This window comes from Accipiter gentilis, chromosome 34, assembly GCF_929443795.1.
Source record: "Accipiter gentilis chromosome 34, bAccGen1.1, whole genome shotgun sequence".
In the NCBI taxonomy this organism is placed as follows: domain Eukaryota; kingdom Metazoa; phylum Chordata; class Aves; order Accipitriformes; family Accipitridae; genus Astur; species Astur gentilis.
The window spans coordinates 16,748,693-16,770,399 of NC_064913.1; the positions used below are offsets into that span (position 1 = coordinate 16,748,693).

A 21,707-nucleotide genomic window follows, 5' to 3' on the forward strand; every position below is an offset into this window, starting at 1 on the left:
TAGTACACTCATGTTAGTATCATTAGAAGTGTAGATATTCATTCAGAGGGAGAAAATTAACTGATGAAAAAGACCTTGAGAGGAGAGGTGGCAGCTAAGTACAGAGGAGTTTGAAATCTGCTTTGTTTGCACATGAGACAGCTGGTTAACGAATTATGAAACACTCTGAGAAAATCAGAGGATGTGGTTTGGTGGGGGAGCAATTCCATTTTTCATCCATTTTCACTAAGAAAGGCAGGTCAAAGCCTCCTATCTTCTGAGCACTAATAGCAGCCATCCTGCTTCAGCACCTTGTACGTGGGTACCAACCACTGGGCAGCAGAGTGAAACCCTGTGCAAGTCTGGCAAACCTCCCAAAGACTTCACTGGGGTCAGAATTTTCATCCAAGTAATTAGGAAAGCCTAGTCATCACATTAGTGCAATTTCTTAAGCACCTCTGTAGGCTGGGAGGCAAAGCAAAAAGGAGGACACTCAAGGCAGGGCAGCTGGGGCATCCCAGCACCATCCCAGAGGTGGGAGATAATGCCTTCATTTAGCCTTCTGCAGAAAGCTGCCTCCCATCTGCAAGCAGATGACAGCAGAGGAATGAAAGCCGTATCACTCCTTTGTGAGTCCTGGGGCACTGGAGCAGGTACACCTGAACAAGCAAGCCTGCTGGGCCATCAAGACTCAGGGGAAGTTTGACCTTGACCAGCCAAAGGCCTGCGAGAAGCTGGGCTCCTTTCCACCAGGTGAAGTAAAAATGCCTGGGAAGATACAACCTGCCAAATATTTATCGAGTATATGTGTATACATATAACTTCAAATGTCACGGTCATTAGCCATAAGCAATGAAAGGGCGGGGGGGGGGGCGGGGGAGGGGGTTGCTGTATTTTTTTTTAATCCTGTAGGTCTCATCCTCCCCACCAGCAATTCAGCCCTGATCATTCAGATGAAGGAGGCCAGCTCTCATCTCTCAGGTTGCCAAATCCTGGTGGCAGGGCTGTTGTCTTTTATTTGACTGCAGAGTGCCAAGTACATTTATGGCGCCATATAAATAATAAATAAAAATATTCATTGCTTCCCTCTCCGCTGACTTATACTGACGCGAGAAGCAGGACAATCCTTTGCTCTCCCCTCCCTCCCCCCCTTACGTAAGTCTCCGAAGACGGCTTTTTCCAGACTGCCAAACAATTAGCACAGAAGCGACCAAATTTGCCCAGAGCCTCCAAAGGGTTAGCTCCAAGAGCCGGTTAAAAGGAAGACGAAGAGTCAGTGGTGGCCAAGGCCTGGGAAAGGCCAGGATGGCGCGGCAGGGGGGATGCAGAAGCTGCAAGCGGAGGACCATGCCACGGCTCCACAGCATCCCTCGGCCAGCAGCTCCCACCCGTGCTGCCAGCAGAGCCCAAGGGGTTGCGTTTCTCCCTTTCCAGCCGGAGGGAATTAAGCCTACAGCCTGACTCCGAGTATCCCCTCCCCTTGTATCTTACCTGCTTAAGTTCCCAACTAAACTGCATTTTAACTGGCACTAATCCTGAAGAGTCCCATTACAAGTTTTTTACTGCCATTAAATCCCTCCAGATCAACAGAAAAGAGAGAATCCTGAGAGACGGAGTCAAGGCTAAAGCATATCGCAGCCTCCTCGCTACTCTGCGCTACGCAGCGCTGAGCTTAAAAAAAGAGGGAGAATGACAAAGAAAGTAGGACTGAAGCAAGGGAAGAAAAAGCATGCTTGAAACCCCACTGACTTTAAACATTTATAGCCTTAAAACTACTGAATCACTTTTTAGCACACAGGCACAGAGGTTTGTTCCAAGGATCTCAGAAAGCATAAAAACCGTGCCAATCCAAGGAGTGCAGAATGACTAAATCTACGATAAATGCACCCATCTACAACTGCAAAAAATTATCTGAGATCATATTTATGTACACAATAAATGTAAGCCACCAGTTAGAAAGATCTATTACTAACATACGATATGCTGTAGCTATTTTAATAGCTATTTATTAATAAGAACACTTTAGCATAATATTTAATTACACAGATATATACTGCACTATGTAGTATTTGTAAATAGTTTGTACTATAGTAACTGATGATTTACAAAGAGGTGCAGAGAAATCATCAGATTTTAAGGCACAAAATTTCAGACTATCAGAGCTCTGAGTTTTCTACACTTCACTGTGAACCAGTGTTTGTTATATTAAGCACCAGTTGGTACCACTAACGTTATATATAAAGCTCATATTTAAGGAAAAGACTGAACACAGTTCAACTTATTTACAGGAAAATGTCCCCCTAGAGAAGCACTGTGGAAAGAAATTCAAATCTATCCCCTGACGTAAGGTTTAGGGGACTTCCTTACTTTTTGTTTTTTGGTCAAGTAAGGTGCATCGGACTCTATGCATTTTAAAAAGGTTCTGAATTATCACGAGAGAACAGAGCTGGAAGTAGCATGGTCTGACTTCTGTCGAGATAACTCGTATCTCCACAAAGGTCTCCTGACAATAAAAATCATACTGCTGTTGAAAGGACTGCACGTTTCCTGCTTTTGGACACCACCACATAAAACTTCCTTTTTATCACGCAGAAACGTCTGAAAGTATCACAAGTGTCTGCTGATAGCAAATGCGCAATCCCAGAGAAGATCTGTACGGCCTCCAAGCCATCCAGTTAGACAATCTTCCCCTTACAGACCTTAGAAGGTACAAGACTGACCCCCATTTTTGGTCCCCTGGGAAAATTTCTAGCTGACAGATACACCCGCTCTGCGTTTTTCCTGGACTTCTCCAGAACAGGTATTTGTTGTACAAAAGCTGCAACCTCAGAAAAGCATTTAACTTCAATCATGTGAATAATAGCCCATTGACTTTAATGTCACCGCTCATGAGCACAAAGTTAAGCACATGCTTAAGTGTTCTGCATATCTGGGATCCTTGTATAATTCAGATTTAATGTGCCGCAGAGTACAATGTGGGAAATAATTCATTTTTCAGTTTCATGGCCAAGCATCTATTACTGCAGAAATACAGCAGATCCTTTTTTGCAGGTTTTTCAGTGAGACTTTTGCTTTGTATCAACCTGAAATGTTTCATTTACCTCGGAATTACGTGTGTTGTTTTGTCTTCCAAATATCTCCTTCTGTCCCTTTCCTTTGTTACAGAAAAAAAATCTTTATTTTCCTTTTTTTTTTAAAATGTAGGTCAATTTTATGAGTAGTGCCTTTAGAAAATGACAAGTCAAAAACACATGTCAGAAATATCAAACAAAGTATTTTGTTTCAAGTATACTAAAATGAGCTACTTTGGTAAATATCAGAATTCCCCTCTGCCGCCTTATGCTCTTTCCAGGTGTTTTTTTCAGTAAAAATATTGGCTAAATATTTAACTCCAAAATTTAATTTTTTGGAAAAAAAGGCATATCTATTGAAAAAAATAGCTGACCTCTGCTGCAGAGAAACAGGCCCTTTGTCTCAACATTTCATTAACATCTTAAAAAGCAAATAAGTCAAATGCGTGTGAAATTTCAGCAATCTATATTAATTTGCAGGCATGCAGAAATCCATTTCTCTCCTTTTTATGTCAATTACAAAATTACCATTTTGATACTTTATTAGCTTCTTTGGCATTTCCAACTAATTTATAGGCACGGATACTGGTTTTTTTTATTATTATTAACCTACTGCATTCTAAATTATTTTATTTAAATGCCCTGCTGGCTGTCCACATTTGCTTTTATTCTATTACTACTGTACATGAATGGCAATTACGTGTAGCTATTAGATTATTTCACACATTAGTTCATTTTCTATAATCTTTCCCGTATTTATTGCCTTCGTTAGACCAAAATACCGCAGGCGCTTGTTTCCCTAATGTGTCTGAAGCTCTCCCGTTATTGGAAATTGGGTTATACCTCCCGATTACAGACAGATGAAACCCAGACCCGGGAGCCGACTGCAGCATTCTGCGACAGGCCGTCTTGCCAGCAGGGCTTTCGCAGGGGGCCGGGGCCGTAGCAGCCCCCCACGCGGACCCCAGATGGACGCGGGCGAGGATGCTCCAGCTGGGCTCGCCGGCGCTGCTGCCCCGGGGCAGAGCTCCTGCGGGGACCCGACCCGGCCAGTCCGGCTCTGCCCCTGCCAGGACCGCATCCAGCCGCTCCGCTGCAGACGGAGGCGGCGGGCGCTGGTTTGGCATCTGTGCTGGAGAAGAGCGACCCGGCCCGCCGCGGGCGCAGGGAGCTGGAAGGGAGATGCTGTGGGAGCAGCTCTTCGCCTGCAGGACTCGCAGGGCCAGCGCTGCTCTCGGGGAGGAGCGGGCTTCTCCTCCCCGAAACTGCCCACGGCTGCACCGGCGTCAAGAGCTGCAGCTCGATGCTTCGTCTAGCAGCCGCAAGGGTTAACACGGGGGAAAGAGCAGCCGTCGCGAGGAGGGTTCCCGGGTCAGCTCTGGCACCGCTTTTGGGCCAGCTGGGCGCAGAGGGGTGACGCTCGGCAGGGTGAGCATCACCTGGGCCAGAGAGAGAGCGGCAGAGGTCACCACGCTCGGTGCCGGGAGCCTCCAGCCACCCGCGGTCCGGCCGACCGCCCCGGCACAGAGGCGTCTGCTCCAGCCCAGCTCAGACGGGCCCGCTCCGGCAGCCGCGCAGCACGGCGGGGACGTGACGCTAGCCACGCTCCTGCATGTCATTAGGAAGTAAATGCTGGGGCACAGCCAAGAGACCATCCAAGTCCTCAGACAGCTGGAGCGCCTCAGCCCGCTTTTCTAGGGAAGCGGCAGGTCAGCGGCCACGGGCATCTCTCGGAGCGGCTCTTCCCAGGCAAGGCCCAAGGAAGAGGGTCCAAAGAGACCCTCGGGGTGGCTGTCGCGGGGTGTAGCCAGCCTGACCTTGACAAGCGTTCCCCAGCCAGGCACAGTAATGGATTCTGTGAGTGCATCTGGCATTTTGGCTGCTGTACAGAGCCAGTGGGACACCTTCCCCCGGTACTGTCATGCTACAAAGACGTTTGCAAGCAGATCTGGGTCTAGGCGAGTAGGAACAACATCCCTTAAAATAAGTAGCCCTTTGCCTATCGGCTTGGATTACCTCCTCTGCTGACTCCTTGCGCTGGACACGGCTGCCCTTGCCAGCTGATGCAGCGGGCCAGGAGGTTGATCTGCCTCACTTCTGCCGTGGACACCGGATCACACATTGGAGATAGAAGAGACTCTTGGCCACCTGGCATTGGTCAGTGACCGCCTACTCTGAAAGTCTGAACTGGCTAATTTAAGCAGGCAGGAAAAGGGAGGTAGAGCCCAGCACCCCTCCATCTGCCCTGGACGTGGCTGCACCCTGCATCCCGGCCAAGCAGTGCATCGAGGGGCCGACTGCGTTGCAAGCAGTATGCGGCCTTTGGAAGAGGGGAAAGAGGAGATTCAGAAGAGTGAATTCCTCCCAAAGCAGGGCATCTTGAAGGAGCATGACAGATGCCTGGATGGCTGCTCTCAAATTCTGCAGGGCTCTCTGCATGTTCAGAGAGTGGAAATCCATGAGCCCAGTAGATCAAGCTCATTCACTCGCATCCTTTGGATGGAGTTAGTCCCACCTGTCTATCCTCCAGAGGCAGCAGTTGGCCTTCAGTTTCTTACCAGCCAATTTTCATCTGATTCCAGATGCTCTGGTAGATCGTAATTTTACCCTAATGTTGTACTTTCACTAGCAGCTGTGTTTGAGGCATACCACGATGATCTGAGTATGTACTGTGTGGCCCTTCTCTTCCCCATGAAACAGAGCACATATGCTTTAGGATAGCAAAAGCAAACACAGGTATGTTGGCAAAGAAAAGAAAATGACCTCAGTCCAATACACACAGGCGGCCCTACAGTGCAATCAACTAAAATAGGCCCAGAAACTTGTATACGAAGGCTCCGTGGAGTTCTAGGAGTTACCGCTTTCAATTGATATTTCATGCACATATCTCTGCAGGTATGAAGAATATCTTGAAAAACATGAGAATGAAAGCGTGGCTCTCTCCATGAGCCTAGGCACAGCCTGAAACAATAGATCACAGGTATGAACTACCCCATTTAGCTCAGACAGTTGAAAACCTAATGATGACAAACTAATGTTAACTCTGATAGGGCTGGCTGGTTTTGAACAGTCTTTCGGTCTGATGTAGTCCACAGCTTCTAAGGAGTCTCCGCAATAACCTCCACCTGGCAGAAGAGCATCCTCCCCTCCACCCCCTCCTCAACACAGCGCACTGCAAATGTGGAGACAGCGTGAAACAAATTGGGGTTGAAATGAAAGCAAATAATAGGAGCACTTCTGCACGGATTGCATTATTCTGTGTCATATTTCATTCCAGGAAAAAAACAACAAAAGGGGAAAAAAAACTCTTAAAAATTAATCCACCACAGAATTTCCAGCCTGCTGCACAGGACACTGTATACACAGGGGGCCTGGCCACAATTTATTTCTAGACTATCGTGGGGGACACAAGAGACAGTAACTATAATCAGTCCAGCAGCTGACACTTGCAGTCCTCTTCTTGCTGCTATCCCCAATAGCAGTGTGTGTGACCTATTGCTATTTGGTTGCCCTGCAATGGCATGACCCCTTAAGCAGCCCCAGTGATTAAGTAACAAATTCAGCATGGGCAATCGAGCCTCACAACCCTCAACTCCTTGTGATGAACCTTGCCGCAAAACAAAAATAAAGCAATGTGTAAAGCTTCAGACCCTCATGAACCAGGCAGTGCTAACCTGCACGCACAAACAATCTCCTCGAAATCCTTAGTGTGCAGAGCCCAGCAAAAGCAAATGCGCTGTGAGGACAAAATGCAGTGCATGTAAACAAGGCAGCGAAACACACTCCGAACAGGAAACAATTTCTTGTGCTAAGCTTCCAAAGGCCTTGAAAAAATGACAGTATAATTTCAAATGCAAGGACTAGTAAATCATCAAAGCCATGCTGATTTACCCCCACGGGCAGAACTTGTCCCCAGAATAAACTAACAGATCATATTTGCTAGCCTAATGGCCAGCATTCTCACAAAGACAAATTATTTCATCCTGAAAAAGCAGGTTACAGCCATTATACACATCGTCTCCAAAGCTCCATTAATTCATTTCTTGCTGACAGTCAAGGTGTGGTCTGGGATCATGCAAGCACAGTTCAGTTCTGTTTCTAATTCATTCCTGAAGTGCTTAAAACATGTGAAAATGCAACTTAATACCAACAAAGAGCAGTTGTGCTAGTAAAACCAGGGACTAAAGCTATGATGTCACTCTGAAAAAAACTGAACACTTTCCCAGTAAAAGCAGAGAAGAGAGGGTAGGAGCAGCCTCTTCTGTGGAAAAGGCTGCTTTGGGGGTTTGACTGGATCCATTACCTTTTTGTCGCTCAAGCCAGACACCTGGTCCACGTACTCCTCTTGGATCATGAAGGCAGCCAGGTTGGCAGTGTAGCTGGCCAGAAAGATGACAGCGAAGAAGGCCCACACTGACACCATGATCTTGCTAGTGGTACCCTTGGGATTCTGCACTGGCACAGAGTTGTTGAACACCAGCCCCCACAGCAACCAGATAGCTTTGCCAATGGTGAAAGAGGGACCTCCTGGCTCTAGAGTGATTGAGAAACATGATCCCACAGTGAGCATCTCAGTAAATGGTCTGCATTTCTATTCACATATGCATCTTGACTTCAGAGTTAAGAGCAGTATCTATCCCCATATGTGAGATGAATGTCCACAGCTGCGCTCCCCTATGTTCATGACACCGTATCTCAGCAAAGTGCAACCCTGAAAAATAGTTTTTTTAAAACATCCTCAAGCTTCCATATTTATTCTGTCTCAAAGATTTCCACTGAAACCTTTTACAAGGGCTTTTTTTGTACCTGATTGGAATATCTAAAAGCGTAAACATTCCATTTCAAGTGTTCAAGTGTTGTCACCAGAAATAGTTTGCTCACAAAAATTCTATCTTCATTCCTAGCTATTCAACAGTGATGTTGTCCTTGAACTCCCAGCATACGCCTGTGCAAAACATGGCCTTCACTGTACTTGTACAGGTGCAAGGAAGAGCACCATCTGAAGTAACAGGGCTTTACAAATACCTCTGCAAGAGGGTTTCATTACCCAGTCTGTTGAAGACACACAAGCCAGAGAAGAACACAGCTCCCTCTCCCCATGTTCAGTGTCTAAGGTACGTAACAGTGACATACACTTTGGTCTAGCTCAGGAAAATCAGCAGCCCTGCCCCAGACAGTCCAGGAGCAGATCCAGTGTTTTAAAAGCTGCTACTTTTCCCTTATTCACTTTTCAGCATGGAAGGTGACTCATACCCCAAAGCCATGTGTGCTCATGAAGCACTAGGCCTGAAAACTTGTGAAATCTTGCCTGTCTCCCAGCAGCCTCATATCTCCGGCATATGCTGATTCCATTGGTGGGAACCCAAACCAAAATCAGTTCAACCTGAGCACAAGAGGAGCTGTCAGAGAGACTGCAGATGCGATTACTCCCAAGGATCCTGCTTCAGACACCGAGAAGACTCTCTTAGGACAAAAGCCCTCTGGCACAGTTCAAGGGTCTGTCACTTTTCCGATGGTGCCAACCCAGCTCTGCAATCTTTTTGGGTTAGCATCCCATGTTTTATCTCCTCCCTTGGGTAGGCTAACCAGTGCCTAGTGCTGCTGCCTGTGGTTAGCGTTGGCTCCAGCAGAGGAACAAGAGGGAAGAAAGTTTTGACATTCCTCTCCAAACCCCTGAGCAGTGAATAACATAGATCATCTGAAAGCACTGGGTAAGGTGCAAGGGGCTCATTTTGCACCCTGGGAACTGCACACCAAGTTCAAAGCAGAATCATCACCTGGCAAAACTGGAGCCTCTAGATGCCAGGGAGACAAAGTTGGTATAAGAAACATGGCTTGCCAGTCCCTGTCTTTTTATATGCTGGAGTGGTATCTTTATATCCCTCTCTATGTAACATGCCCTAGGACACAGAGCTGCAAGGCCTGAAAACCATCAGTGGGAACTGTAAGGCATAAAAAATCTTGACAAGTTCCCTCCTAAAGCCTTCCTCTCTCCACTGATCGCCCCATGTGCTTTCACAGTTACTCTGTCAGCCACAAACTAAGACAGCAATGGGAGCCTCTGATCCAAACCAGGGACCTGGAATCCTTCTGAGCTCTCCAACTTTGAGTGCCCCAAACCCAACCCAACATCATTTAGGGGCTAGATCAGGGCATGCCCACCTGACCCTGGAGAGAAAATCTTGGTGTCCCTAAAGAGAAAACGGAGGTGTGGGAGGCAGGGGTATACCATCATAGACTAGTTCAATGGCAGCCAAAGTAACATTAGCCAGAGCATTCACTACCAAATAAGCACTGCAGTCTCTGCAGCAGATTTCTACATCTTCATGTTACATCTGTCAGGGATAGTATCTGCCTGATCATGCAGTACTGTGCATAATTACTCAGAAATATTGATACTTGCAGCTGCAGTTCAGCGAACTTAATAACTGCACAACTGCATACCTGTACTAAGAACTGCTTTCAGTTCCACATCTGTGTTAATATCCCTCCAGAGATACCCAGGTTTGGCAGTATTTACTTGTGTCCACAGCTCCGTGTGGTTACAATCAGTTGCCATAAAGGCCCTCCACAGCTCCATGTTAAGAGAGAAGTTCTCCACTTCTCCATATGTGTGGTTCTGCCTGCATTCTCATTAACCCCTTTTTTCCCACTCCTCTCCAATTTGACGGCATAAGTTAACTCAAAGCACTAGAGCAGGGAGCAAACAAGTCATTTTCCAATAACTGTCTCTCTGCCACTATTCTGACGGGACCAATAAACCCAGAAAGGTCTGAAGGGCTGATTCATCAGGGGGTGAAGATATTGAGATGACAGAAGGCCCAACTTGCTAATTGTTTTCATGCCAATAAGGCAAAAAAGGTTTTCTCTTAGGCTGTCTGTCCATCCTCCCTTTAACTCATCAGGCTGCCTTCTGAAGATTAGAACCACAGAGATGGGTCACTCACTCGTTCCCATTTTTCCTGCTGCCCTTGCAAAATAATCCATCACCCACTCCCAGGAAAATGAGCTCCGCACTTTCTCAGTTGGCCTTAGCAAACCAGACAGCCAAGGGGGAAGGGATGTGCCCAGGTGACAGATGTGGAGCCTGGAGGACATAGCACTATGCTGGGAGGCTGGCAGAGCTGCTTGCTCTCCGGGGAGACCTAGCACTGAAGGATAGATTGACAGCGCTGAGCCCTCTGATTGCCTCAGAGAGCGCAGCACCATAGCCATTGCCAGCATCGGCTACCAGGACCCATTTTCCCTCAATGAGAAACAAGTTGGAGCTGGTGCATGCTTTAGAGATGAAAGGCAACACAGCTTCATCTCCCGAGCCAAGCAAATTATCCATTATACACATCTGCTCTCTTCAGAGCCTTTTTTCCGCATACATCCCTGCCCTCTTTAGTCTGAACACAGAGCTCAGAGCAGGCTAGATCCATATCGTGTTCAAGGCAAAGGAAACACCCCAACAAAGGAGCCGGGATTGGAAGCGAGAGAGGATTATGGCAAGGAGGGACTTCCCTTACCTCTGCCATCAGCAAGGCACCGATTATAGCCCACAGGGCTGAAGTACTCAAAGACGAAGACGGCCACCGCAGAGATGATAAGCAGCATCACAAACATCATCACCCATACGTCAGCACTGAAAGGCTCTGGAGAGGAAGAGAAAACCATGGTGAAAGACCTGATACACCACCTCACCCCTCCCTCACCTTCGCTCCCCAGAGCACCCCAGCGAGAGCGTGGGGCAAACAGGTCTGAGGAAAAACAGAAGTTTCAATAAAGCCTTCAAGCAGAACCTGAAAAACTTCTTGAATTGGGAGAAGTGTTGTTTCAGTCTCTGTACTGACTGCATTCCTTCTTACTGTTACATTTCTGACACATGGCTCCATCTGGAACCACATGCAGCCATTGTGGCATGCATTGATAAAATAAAATGCATTGATAAAAAATTGTTCCCAGGAAGTCCTCCAGCACCATCTGGACAGAGTGGGGAAAATCAAGCAGAACTGGCAGAGTTTCAGACAAGCATCCAACTTTCAAGATGCTATTGAGCCAAAGAGCATCTCTACATTTCTGAGGTTCAGCCATAATGATAGTAGCTTTTTTCAGCTATTCCATTCCTGTAGCAATGGGAACACTGGCTCACTCCAGAAACGTTAGCATTTATATTCTGCAAGTGTTTGGTCTCTGCCAGGTCTTCTCCTTCTCCAAGCCTGAACTGATAAAGATGGGACTGAACCAGATCAGAGAAATTTAGAACTTTACTCCAGACTGTAGCCAATATTGCAACCTCAGTTAAACTGCAATTCAAAATTTTGGAGTCAACTTTATCGTTGCTTTGACATACCCCAGCAATATTGGTGGACTTGGCTAAAAGTAAAAACTCCTGAAGAGTGAGTAGTCACGAAACTCCTACTTAAAGAGGTTTGGAAAAATTTCTTTACCTATATAAAGTTACTTCTGTTTGTAAATGTTCTCAGGATGCTGGCAGAGAGCAGACAGTAATTATATAACTCATATACTGTGTTTGCTGCATCATAAAGCATTTCAGAAAGCCAAATAGCAGACACTAGGAAGACATGGATGTCTTGGGGAAATGCAGTATCATTTCTATATTCTCTGATCACCTTCCACCACCAAAGGACATTACAAATCAATCACTTTATTGGAAGACACAGTGTCAGCACAGAACTGATGGCTCAACTCTTCTTGAAAAGTTCTATTAGATCTCTGACTTCTACCAGTTGCTCTGTCAAGGGAGGGTCAAGTTAATACCTTCTTTACAAATAATGCCTCTCAGAGTACAACAATTTATTGCCAATTGTTATCACTAAGTACTATGGCATACCAGCTATAAGGTTTGAATCAATTTTCTTCTGGCCTACACTCCTTGACCATACTATTAGTTGAGTCAGTGGGAAACCACATGCTGCAGAGTAGGTGACAACTCCGAGTGAGCCCTTCTTTGCTGGGATTAGGCACACAATTGCTGAGAAATGCCTTGGAACAACTAGGCAGTGCCTGTTTGCATTTGCCTGGACTTTGCTTGCTTGGGATTTAGAACTAAAACATCACAGTTTATTTTTATACACCTGTCCCACAGGTACTCCCAAAAAGGAACTTTCAGGCTAAGAATCACAAGCAACCTTCACCTAATTTTTGATGAACACTGGGTGAAGTTTTAATTTTAGATTAAAATGATACCTAAGAAGGCAGAAGGTGAGACAGTTCCATTGCTACGTGACACCATGACACTGATTCCCGTCTCAATGAAGGGCACAGAGAAATCCACCACTTCTGAACGCTCCTCATTAATGGTGAGGGATCCCACAGCCATATAGGCCCGTTTCGTGACAACCTGGAGGAAGGAAAGGAAGAAATGACACACAGACCCGAGGCACCTCTCAAGCACCACAGCCAAGCCCCTTCTCACCTTCCTGCCTTTCCACACAGTCCTTTTACTCCTGTAATCCCATTCTTTATATTGTTTCTATCGTCTCTCCTTTCTAATCTTTCATCAGGACACCTTTTTCTTTCAGGAAATCTATAGACATTAATCTTCCCTCAAAGCTGGTATGTGTATAAAAAATAAATCCGCAGAGGTCTTAGGATAAACACATCATCCACTGAGAAGACATCTTATCTCATTTTTCTGTCCTTGCTTTCTCCTCCCTCTAACACTGCAAAGTCTTATTTCAATCTTTATGCACCTTATATACGATCTAAGCATCATCTAGGTTACAGCCTCTCTGGTGCATGGATATCACCCTCTTTCTTTGACTGTGAAGGCTGAATTTGTGACACTATAGAGAATAATAATTAATCGTTGAAGGTAGTCATGGCCAGCGTGTCAGAGCAGATTAATTCACCCAATGCCCAGAAAGAATCCAGGCCAATCATTTCTATAGAGTCACCTCTGTCCTTGCTCCCTGCCCCGGGCAGGGGCCCAATAATGATGGGAGACCAGACCTGACCCATGTCACCCAGCCCAGGGATGAAGCCCACCATGCCCTCCCTTTGCTGCTGACCTCTCCAATCATTCCATTCCACGTCCCATTGATCTTTTTCCCATGCTTGCCATTAGTCACCAAGTAGAGGTCATAGGTGAACTTGACAGACTTTGAGATTTTCTTGAGGATGTCAATGCAGAACCCCTTGCAACATTTCTTCATGTAATCTGGCTCCTCATCGGTTTTGTTCCTGAACCGTCACAACAATAATGGGTTAAAAGACTGGGCAGAACTCCCTTAATTCCCTTCTGTTGCCAGTATGCACTCCCCCTCCCACAATATCATGTGGAGAATTCCACTTGTGCTATCTGTGCCGGAGGGTGAAGGGACACGCGATGATGGTTTGCCCAAAGGGGCCCGTCACGAATGGACGCAGGCCAGGCTGGGCAAACCGAGGTGACTTGTCTAAACAGGATTATCAGAGTATGATGGTATTGGCCCAACAGACTCTCTACATTCTGCTGAAAAGGGAGAGCCCAACAGGAGGACAAAAACCCAGGGGTGCATACTCGGTCACTATGCGTTTTTGGCAAGGGACCGTGTTCCTCATGCAGGTGCCACTTAGGGGGTCCACGTTCTCCACAATAACGAACGGTGCCTCTTCCAAGGTCACGATACTCAGGTGATCGTCCTCGCGTTCCTCAGAGTCAGGATACAGCTCAAAGCGGGGCCACACGTAATACTTCATCTGCAACTTTTTTTCCTTCCATTTCCCCACCTGTGGAGACACAAACCACAGAAGACAGACTTCTAGTTGCCCCATCCCTCTGCGTTCACCACAGCTCCTGCAGGGAGCAGGACTACTCTGGAGTACCCAAGCTCACGGCTCACGTAAGATGAGTACACTTCTGGGGAGAAGGATTCTGAGTAAGTGGGTTCAAACCATCGGGAAGTGGAGAACAAGAAAGATGTCTGGGTTGTCTCATCTCTGTGATGGTCTCACCCTCTGGGAGAGTGAGTGGATGACCAGGGCGATACCATCACCGTGGTCAAACAGACATGATGTCTTTCACCTTTCTCAGCCAAACAACAGGATCAGAGCTTGTTGTCTCCTGAAATGTTGACTTCAGCCTACTAGCCACAATAAAAATGTTTTTTTTCCCTGATAAATGAGGAAAAATATATACAAATGGTGAAACAAATGTCATTTTGAAACAAATAAATCTGAATACTTCACTTGAAAAAGTCAAAACAGAACTTCTTTATTTTTTCAAATTTTTGTCTTCATTTGTTTTCAGTGAAATTCATCAAACAGATTCATTTTAGCCAAACTTGGTTTTGCCCAGAAATAACTTGTTCTTCTGGAAAAACGTTGCCCATTCCTAGTCAGGACTGAGTTCTTCCAAGAGACAGGCAACTGAAGAGGGAGATGTTCTGCATTTTCAGGAGTGTCTTCACAGGAGAAGAACTACACTGAGATGCTTGATAACAGTAGTTCTTGCTATCCCCTGCTAAGGCCTTACTGAAATACCTACTCTTGTCCTTCCACAATGACTTGGTTACATACCTTAGCTGGCAACAAGGAATTGCTCTATGTTTCTGACACATGAAAAACAAAATCAAAGAGCATCTATGATTTTTTAATCTTGCTATTTTTCCATAAGGATATATTGCAATTTTAGATCTTTTCATTTTCCATTTCTTAAGCAGAGATCATCTCTTCAGGGGTCAGAAAAGGGAGATGGGACTCAGCTGCCTTATACCTACTGCCACAAATAAGAGCTGTTTTGAAGCCACTCCAGTCCCTGAAGAGATGACACGTGTAGCACACCCACTGCCCATGGTAGACCATTCCTTGAAAAAACTCCAGGAAAAGAAAAACCTGAACATCAACTATGCTTTCAACTATCAAAGTCTTGCCTTTGTTCTCAATTCCCCCCCTCACAGTTGACACTAATTAGCACCTTGGCTGGCAGCTGAAGCTGGGAGGCCAAGAAACTAACTGGGCTTTTAGAAGGAACCTTCCTGCAGGATCCTCAAAGAAAGCCCTCCAGGCCAGGGCTGAGACACGTTGACGTGATGGCAGAGCCAGTGTGGGTGTGTGGGAAGCTTGCACAACTGCTCTTAGTGGTGTACCTGCTTGGTGGGTAAACAGAAAAGCTTCATTCCACCCCTCCCACCACCCCCAAATTTCACTCATTTATTTATTTAAATGACAGGACGGGAGTGAGAAGCACTTATTAGAGGCTCATTAGGTGTCAGCGGTTATTCTGTGAAACTCAAAGCCCAGCTGGGGTTTGGCATTTGAGAGCTGCTAGAATTCACATAAAACACTTGTCACCTTCAAAACAAACAAACAAACGCTTCATCTGGCCATGAAAGAAAAAATCCACTCTGAGGCCTTGTGGGGAGAGCAGAAAGGCAGACGAAATCACCCAGAGACAGCAGCCTCCCCATCCATCCCTGCAGTGTAAACACGGCACCCCAGTGAGGGCAAGGCTTTGGGTTTTGTAAGAAGGGGCTGAGGTGGCCAGGCAGCTGGTCTTACCTTCCCAAGGCCCCTTATGACAAGCAGTTGGCAAAATATGCCAAGGAGAGCTTGCCCCTAATTTTCCCTCCACCTGTAGAGTCATGCTGCTTGGACCAGCAAGCAGGGTAGACAGCTGGTTTTCTTCTTTCTCTCTCTCTCTTTTGTTGTTGTTTTGTTTTGTTCTGTTACTTGAGTGGGCAGGGAGGAGTTGTTTTAATTTTTAAATGCACTGGTGGCCCCTTTTGTCCACAAAAGACAGGCAGTATTGTCTAGGGCAGCAGATGGTCTGTACTCACGCTAATATCTAAGCCTGGATGTGGAGAGCGCATTTCTGGGGGAATAAAAGAGCATATCTTCACATGATCACCCAGGGTCTGCTCTGCCGTGGACTTCCCACTCGTTGACCAAGCAGGTCAATTTATCATCATTTGAGCCTGACATTTCTGAATGGCAAGTGTAGCCCTCAAGTAACTGAGCTCGAATCCCCAAAACCAGTTCAGAGAAGCCACCAGACAAGCAGAATAACTGCACACACAGGGCTCAGTAGGGACCAGTGATTAAGATGCTGCACAGAACAGCCCAGACTTCAGCTCAGTAACATTAACTTATCATAGAAATAAGTGGTTGATGAAAGAGACATCTTGCAGCATCTCAGCAGCACTTAGATATCACAGTAATAGGCATGATATAAACCCCTAAGTGATAAATTAGATCAGATAGGCAAACCCAACTCGTAATTACCCAGAAGTTCTCTGGGACAGAAAGGGGAGTTCATAAGGCTGCGTGCCAGACACGTTTCACAGTGTTGTACTACACGGACGACATTATGAAATTAGGATAACAATGACAGTCTTGCCACAGCCTCCTGCACACTGAAGCACCTAACCGGCAAATACAGTAGTACACATCCTTTCCTTATTATCCTAACAAAATAATTCTAAGTTGTCCAAAAAGGAAGAAGAACAGGATGTAAGGGAATGTACTGACCTAAATTTTCAAATTAACTATGGAGTGTCTCAAGAATACATGCAAATACTACATTTCATAGCTAACCCTGATAATCAGGCATGCCATACCTGCAGACACGTACAGATATGAATAAGCAAAGTCAGAAAAGCTTTGTGAATTTAGAGGGGGCAGACTTCTTTCCATGCTCATGCATGCAAGGGTCAAATGTGTATGCATGTTGTTAAAGAAGAGCGGACTTAAGCAACATGTGGGCAAGGACAGTAAGGATAATAAGAAACACCACGTGTGCAGAGGACGGAGACAACGCAAGAGAGAAAAAAAAAAGTGCATCGTATGCTAGATAATCTGCTGTGAGAGGGAAGGAGTAATTCACTGTGGGGACAGAGGTTAGCCACAACAGAATTAAATGTCACAGATTTGCCCAGGTAATGATGCCTACTCTTAAAGAATATAACCTGCCAAGCTGTGCAGAGCAGAGCAAGACACTTCTGAAGTCTCAGGGTACTTGGTATTAACAGCTTGTGAACTGTTATTACTGAGGTTTTGCTCAGTTCTTGCCTCAGCAAAAAGAGGAAAAATAAGCCATCCCAGGCATCCTACATATTTGTCACCCTGCAGTTTCAAGACCCACTGGGTGTTCTCCGATCAGAGTCTAGTCACCCAAACTCCCACTAGGAGCCCTGGAGGGTCACAGAATCAGCAAAAGTAAGCATGCTCGGGGTCTTTAAACCCCCCTTTCTAATCATAGTCTCCAATCGCTAGGTATGTTCCTGTATGCCAGGGCAGGGCTCCTAAGAGCCAAAATTTCACTTTAACTTCCCCTTGCTCTGCCTCTACCACATCTCTTCTTATCAAGAAAGGAAAGTCACTTTGGTTTGGGGATAAATTTGGAGGAGTTGAGAGAGGGAAGCAGCTAATTCTTATCGTAAACATGAGATCCTACTTTGGATAACAAGCTGTTGGAAGTAGAAGTCCAATACATTTGCAAAGAAAAGAAAGCGAGAGCTATTGTAGAACAAAGAGTTAATCATATATGTTATTGGTTTGCCTAAATTTATAAGCTAACCCATGCAGACAAAAGGTAAGATTGACTATGCAAGGGGAAAATAAGTGAGAGCTTTCCGAAAGCCTTCCAGCAGGCTGGCAAATTGCCTTAACCGCGGTATAATGCAGCCAGAATAAAAGTGTTCTGCAGTATGTTAATGCGCATCTTTAATGAAAGGTGTATCATATTAGTTCCCTGAAACTAATTCCTAACTGAGGCTTTTCTCTCCTCCCAAGGGGAGCTAAGGCTTGTAACAGCCATTTGTGGCAGATGTTTGTCTAACCTGTCCTTACACTGACAGAGAGCACAAGGTCTCCGTGGGCAGTCTATTCCAGTGCTTAACTATCCTTCCCATTAAAAAGTTTTTTTTTCCCTTATGTCCAACCTAAATCTTCTTGCTGCAATTTATACCAGGAGAGCATATTTCCTTATTTTTCTACCTGTGCTCCTTTCAATGTTATCAGGTCAGTAAGATATTTATAACGCAGGGGAGTTGGTAGTCTCATTCAGTGGATATCTTGTATGCTACACTGGGAAAAGCAACTGCCTGTTCAAATGACCAGCACCCAGTCTCAGCATTTACAAAATCCATACCCAGATGGGTAGTATGGACAAGTACAAGCTACTCCCATGAACTTCCAAATTGCCTGTTCCAGCCAGGGCAGAAGCCAGCCTCTGAGCTCCTCCTAGTATGCCAAGGCAGGACTTTAAAACACAAGAGCATCCGAAGAAACCTCTAACTGATGTCAACACGTGGAAAAACAAAACCTCCTAGAAATTTGGCTTTCAAGGACTAGGCGGCAGAATACAATTCTGGATAAAACCAGAAATGTTCAGATACATTTCTTAGGCAAGATGCTTAGAGGCATTGTATTCGTATTTGGGGTGAAGGTTCAGGAGAAAGCCTGAACCTTCAGGTGCTTGTTTTTAACAGGCTGCAGGAAAACTATGTCTGGGCAAAATCTTTTCATAGTTTTTATTTCATTCAGGCTCCCATTTGCACCATGCCTTGCACCACTCTCTCTTCATTTACAATCTTCTCTCAATTCCTGCCAGTCCTGCTATAGAAGAAACAAAGAAAGGAACAAAAGGGATTTGCTTTCATTTACGGAAGAAAGACCATTCCAAACTCACTTAGGACTTGAACTGCTTTCTGCATTTCCCCAAAATTCAATGTTTCCTCCCTTATTACGATGGGTTTTTTCAGAGAGCTGAGGGGCTTGTTCATTCCGGTGGGGAAGCACTAAGGCAACGACACAGAGCATGAATTGGAAGCCAGAAATTCCCGATTGCACCGAGGACCTCTGGAATCTGATGTGCACCCTTGTGCCTCCACTCCACATTGTGTACAGTGAAGATAATGGTATGTTTTTCACCTCTGGGGTGCACTGAGTGGATAAACACAGAAAAGGCCATGAGGCTTACAAATAGTATGGAAATGAGGAGATACACACACATGTGTAGAGCTCGATGAAGGAACATATACAGCATGTATCTGCGAATGGTGTAAATGTGAAAACTTCCTGTCTTTTATCTTTGCTGTCAGATAGTTAACTGGAAAAAGCTTATGTAACTTTTACACCTGATTTTAATACATGAAAAAGGGAAGATCAAATATAGAAAAGGTAAAGGTAGGATGTTGGGCAGCAGGCAGAAAATAGCAGTGTTATTGGTAACATAGCTGATGGAAAAGCATACCTAACCCCTCTGGGAAGGAGGGAGAGTCCAGGGAGAAATAAGAGTCTTGTCAGTACAATTTGTACAGATCCTGAATGAGGACATGGGAAAACCAGAACAACTGGGCAGGACCTGAAAAGGGCTACTGTAGGAATAATAGAAACACCATAGAAATAGCAATTATAACTGGGACACCGCCAATGGAAGTATGCACTGCTCAGGATACATAAATGTAAAGGTAAACCTGGGGAATGCTGTTGTAACCTTAATGCTGCCGTAGACCGTGAAGAAATAAATCATGCATAAATAAGTGGAATCATTTGGGACCGAGATAGTTTTTGGAAGGCTGGTGCAAGATATTCCACCAGGACTGAACTACAGAGATCTACTGTAGCTCCACAGGCTTGGCTTTCGGTCTGGGTAAGGATGTCATTACTGTTATTAAAGAGAAATTTTATCAGGAACTAAGTCATTATGGGAGACTTTAGCTTCATAAAGATAAGGTGGAGAACAAATGCAAATTTTAACAGCAGCACCCTGATGTCTTTTTTTCTGGATCTGATAGTTGATACATTTCTTCACCCCCAAATTACGCAACAGCCAATAGGTTGTGCTGTTTTACACTCGGTTTGGGCAAAGCAGCAACGAACCTTACAGAAAAGCTAGGTATCAGAAATAACCTTGGATTGAGCGATTAGGGGAACAGAGAGCCTGCCTTAAAGGAGGAGATTAAAAAGCTTGTTTAACCTAGATAAATGAAAGCCAAGAGGGGATATGACTGCTCTGTATAAATAAAGGGGGGATAGATACACAAGGGAGGACGAAAAGGTTTTTTTAAGCAGAAAAACAATGTTGGTGCAAGAACAACTGGTGAGGAAATTTGCCTTGAAAATAAGATGGATTTTAACCATCAGAGGAGGGAAGTTCTGGAGCTGCTGCCTGAAAGGAGCTGTGAAAACAGCTAAAATGGAGTTGAGAAGAAGCACAACTGGTTTGTATAGGGCTATATATGATGTTGCTTCCTAGAGCAGCAGGGATGGGACCAGGTGAGCCTTTCCAGTCCAGTGGCCTTAAGTAAGCAGAAGCAACAGTAGGAATTCCTCCGTGGAAAACCTTTTCTCCTTGACTTTTCAGCCTGCACATGTCAAAACTCAGTCATGATATCTCTGTCCCCCAGCTAACTCATATAAACGTGAAGACTCATGTTATTGATATCTCCACCTCCTAGGCTCATTCAGCAGCAAAACCTTCTCCAGTTCCCTGATAACAGAACATTCCTCTTAGCCTTCACCCAAGCTGGTTATGACTCTCACATTTGCAGTGCTGACATCACAGCCATTACCAAATGTATAATTCCTGTGATGCTACAGGTCCTCACATAAGGCTGGGCTACAGCAGGTGGAGAAGAGATGCCACAGAGAGCAAAAACCTCCTGTTTACAGACACTTAAGGTGATTAATTAGCCACATCAGCCAAAGCAGACAAGAAATGGTTGTGAATGCTCCACATGCAAAATTAATTAACACAGAAACAACACTCCTTCCTGAACCTCAAGTTCACCTTCCACAACCACCTGGGGAAGGCTGCTTTCTTCACTGCACCTGCAGAAGCAAGAATTGCTTCTAATAGCCTTTCAATTAAACATGTAGGCTGCAGGAGATGGTGGAATTTTCTTCCCTCTATATTTATACAGCACCTAGCATATGCCAGAGAGAGGCTTGGTTTAGAATACAGACAGGGTGAAGTACTTGCTCTTGCTTTACAACTCATTCTGGGAATAAAAGCTCTTTGCAGAAACAGTCTCCCAGCTCACTGAGGTCTGGCATTTACACAGCTCTTGCCATTTTTGCTGAAACATTTCTTTCCTGGTGCATTTATATGCTTTTTGCAGTTGCTGAGGTCCTGTCCCCTGCCATGATTAGCCTGAGAAGGTTAATAAGATATACTTTGAGCACTTCTGACTTCTGCAAATTTAGTGTACTATGGAGCTCCATTGGTGTCACAGAAAGGTCAGAGCTGTGAGAATGCCAAAGCGTTTGCCTTGGCAGATCATTCCTCCAAACCAGAAGGTACCAAGAGATTGCTACGGGCATAAAACCAGCCAGGATCACCCAATAGCTCCCTCTGGGAGATGACAGCAGCCTTGGCAATAGTGCTAACTTGGTAGCCCGGGATGTGGTTCATCCAGGCAAGGCTGGCTCATGCAGGAGCAGCATGGTTTCCAGGGGGACGTATTTGTTCAAGGTCCTCACTGCTACCTGATGGACGCATAACCACGATTTATGGAAATGCAGACTGCAATCAGCACAGACGTAATTAGGAGACATGAGGAGAGAGGTTAGAGGAAGGTGTTTGTGGCAGTGTGGGCTGTGATCTGAGCAGGCTGGAGGATGTAACTCAGCAAAGCTGTAGCCGTGAGGCGGGGAGGGTGTGTGTGTGCGCGCAAATCAGGTGTTAGGATTTTGAAAGAAGAATTAGAAAAAAAATTGTATCTTAAA

The 21,707-nt window shown here is 45.4% G+C and overlaps 1 protein-coding gene across 1 annotated transcript in view; it reads right to left on the reverse strand.

The window, feature by feature from the left end:
• GRIN2B (glutamate ionotropic receptor NMDA type subunit 2B) overlaps positions 1-21,707 on the reverse strand; it is a 168,143-nt gene that overhangs the window by 16,198 nt on the left and 130,238 nt on the right. The window contains exons 4-8 of the mRNA XM_049792086.1: positions 13,558-13,766; positions 13,067-13,238; positions 12,243-12,396; positions 10,562-10,687; positions 7,354-7,583 (exon numbers count right to left, since the gene is read on the reverse strand). Of these exons, the coding sequence (XP_049648043.1) occupies positions 7,354-7,583; positions 10,562-10,687; positions 12,243-12,396; positions 13,067-13,238; positions 13,558-13,766 (891 nt within the window). The remainder of the gene's footprint in view (positions 1-7,353; positions 7,584-10,561; positions 10,688-12,242; positions 12,397-13,066; positions 13,239-13,557; positions 13,767-21,707) is intronic.